The following is a 3,261-nucleotide window of genomic DNA, read 5'->3' as shown; positions in this document are numbered from 1 at the left end:
ATTTCTCTCTCTCTCTCTCTCTCTCTCTCTCTCTCTCTCTCTCTCTCTCTCTCTCTCTCTCTCTCTAGAAATATATGCTACCAACACTCCAAGAAATATCAACATCATCATCTTTATCAACAACAATATGATCATCATCGTCGATACCAACATCATCACCATCTTCTTCATAATAATCATGACCATCACCACCACCATCATGATAACAGGTGACCACTGATCAACTATCAGCCATCGTCGTCATCATCATCATCATCATCCACATCATCATCATCATCATCCACATCATCATCATCATCATCCACATCACCATCACCACCATCACCACCATCATTATCATCGCAATGAGTGACCAACTTATCATGCAGATGCTTGGCAATGAAGAAATCTTCAGCTAGATATCTCCCGAACCAAGACAGGCCGTTCAACTTGTCCAACTCATCCTTCTTTATTAAGTAAGACATACCTGTGTGTGCGTGTGCGTGCGTGAGTGTGTGCGTGAGTGTGTATGTGTGTGTGTGTATATGTGTACATATATGTAATGCACGTGTATGTATGTACGACCCTTCGTTGTTTAACTAGCCACTGTCAGGTTCTGCTATACTCTATGTTATTGGGTCACGCATAGAAAGATTATTTAAAGCCCCATCAAGTATACAGAAGGAGTTAAATTTTTGGAGTAGAACTGATATATATTCTTTAATGTAGTTTTTATCTAAAAGGTTTCCTGATAAATAAAATAATTTTATTAATAAGTTCTTGTAAAAACAGATGGGTTGTGTTGTCGGTTTGTGCAAAGGTTGTATATATGTATGGTTGTGTGCGTGTGCGTGTGTGTGGTTGTGTGTGTTGTGAGTGTGTGTGAGTGTGTGTGTAATGTTTGTGTTTGTTTACTAACAATACCATGGTAACATGGCAAGAGAAAAAATACCTGTTATGCAACTGATGCCCAGAGCATGGAAGGCCAGATTAAACCGCGCTACTGTCGTGCCGAAATACACCTGAAAATGTGAGTAGTATCAGATGTATCATTCATCAAATGTGTATCATATGTAAAAAAAACATCATACAATGATACCCAGACGACATACAAACGATATACGAAAGATATTCAAATTATATATAGCATAGAGTGATATACCGACGAGATACAAATCATATACAAAGAATATACAAACAACGTGATATACACACATGATAGATATCTACACTATATGCCAAAGGCATACAAACGAACAAACAACATACAAACAACATGAAATGTCACAGAGATGATATATGACACATGAAGCCAGTTAGCAGGAAGTCCGCTTGTTAATCATTCAGCATTGAAAATTAAACTCACATTATAAATCGAAATTTCGTTATTTATATTCAAATATCCTAAAAAAAAAGATTTAAAACGAAACGATCAACATTATTACCTCATCACCACCATCCTTACCATCATCATCATCATCACCCACTTTCTCGACAGCGTGCGCAAAACTGTTCTGCTGGTCCCTGGTGAATGGGATTTGGTGGACCAGTGCAACGTTGGGAGCCTGGATTTTGGAGACCATATCCAGGAGGATCTCCGTGCTTGCTGGCATCCGGGAAATGATTGAATAAATGAATGAATGGTTGATTGAATGAATGAATGAATGAATGAATGAACGAATGAATGAATGAATGAACGAATGAATGAATGAATGATTGATTGATTGATTGATTGATTGATTGATTGATTGATTGATTGATTAATTGATTGATTGATTGATTGATTGATTGATTGATTGATTGATTGATTGATTGATTGATTGATTGATTGATTGATTGATTGATTGATTGATTGACAACAAATACCAACCCGCACAACCCCAACCACCAACAAAAAAAACCACAAAAACACACCAGAAAACCTCCACCACACCACACCACACGCCACACCATAAACAACCAACCCTGTATCCTACTGGTACTGATCCAAACAAGATCATGTTTAGCTGCTTCGTAGCCAGGGCACATGTTGAAGACCATGGGATTCTGTATTCCCACCTTGCCACCAATAAAAATTCGGCAATTGACATTAGGGTACCTATTCTGGAGGGTCTCTATGACGTTTAGGGCAGGGTCCATGGCGTCCTCTACGCATAGCAATAATTCGAACTGTGTATGCGCGAGTGTGTGTGTGTGTGTGTGTGTTGTCTGTGTGTATTGTGGGTGGTGTGTTTGTGTGTGCGTGCGTGTCTGTGTGTTGTCTGTGTGTATTGTGGGTGGTGTGTTTGTGTGTGTGTGTGCGTGCGTGTGAGTGTGTGTGTGTGTGTGGATGGTGAATAAGTGTGTGTGTGTGTGTGTGTGTGTGTGTGTGTGTGTGTGTGTGTGTGTGTGTGTGTGTGTGTGTGGTTCATCTGTGTGCGTGTGTGGGTGTGCGTGTGTGTTGGTGTGCAGGTGCGTCTGCGTGTGTCCGTGGGAGTAATGCTATATTTATAAATGATAAAATGACAGCTTGATTGGTTGTTTTGAGATGAATGTCTGAATGAAAGGATGAATAAACAAAACAATGGATGAACGAACGAACGAACGAACGAACGAATAAAAAAATTAATGCATTAATGACATAAAAGATAAATGAATGAACGAAAGAAAGAATGGACAAACCAACAAACAAACGCACTTATAAATGAAGAAACAAGTGAACGAACAAATGAACAAACGCCAAACGAACAAACGCCAAACGAACAAACAAAAGCCAAACGAACGAACAACAAACCAACGAACAAATAAACAAACAAGCGAACAAACAAACTACCTCTGGATAGTCAAGGGTAAAATGACTCTCCAAGTTAAACTCTAAGAATGGGTCGACGCCCATTAGAGGCTTTAAAATAGATACACCTTAATTAATTCAAATAAACATTTATTATTATTATTATAAATTATTTACATTTATTTATTTATTTACAATCTTATATATTATTAATAATAATTTTCAATTGGTTTCATTTTGATTTTATCCTTTTGGTCAATAAAAGATTGTTCCCATTATTATTATTATTATTTTATTATTATTATTATTTTATTATTATTATTCCTCTGGTGTCAAATTAATAAAACTAGCAATATGCTCGTCTTATGGTATTTATTGCGTTCCAAGGAATGTCTAACGCTAATTAAATGTAATTTTTTATAACAATTATTTACATACGAAATTCACTACCCTCATTTTTCATTTCGTTACAATTCCTTTTATAATTCATTTTATAATTCATTCTGTAACTC

General features: G+C 36.8%; 1 protein-coding gene across 1 annotated transcript; it reads right to left on the bottom strand.

Moving 5' to 3' along the window:
• Positions 1 to 1,397: 1,397 nt before the first annotated feature.
• Positions 1,398 to 2,878, bottom strand: HELRODRAFT_85342 (hypothetical protein; the record flags this gene model as incomplete). Its single annotated transcript, XM_009026031.1, has 3 exons — positions 1,398 to 1,585; positions 1,944 to 2,148; positions 2,792 to 2,878. Coding segments are annotated over 3 exons (480 nt in total), but the record flags the coding sequence as incomplete, so codon positions are not given.
• Between the last annotated feature and the right edge of the window lie 383 nt (positions 2,879 to 3,261).

The sequence above is a fragment of the Helobdella robusta genome, assembly GCF_000326865.2.
Source record: "Helobdella robusta unplaced genomic scaffold HELROscaffold_45, whole genome shotgun sequence".
Lineage (NCBI taxonomy): Eukaryota > Metazoa > Annelida > Clitellata > Rhynchobdellida > Glossiphoniidae > Helobdella > Helobdella robusta.
Note: the sequence above shows the minus strand (reverse complement) of the source record. Positions and strands in the feature narration are given on the sequence as shown.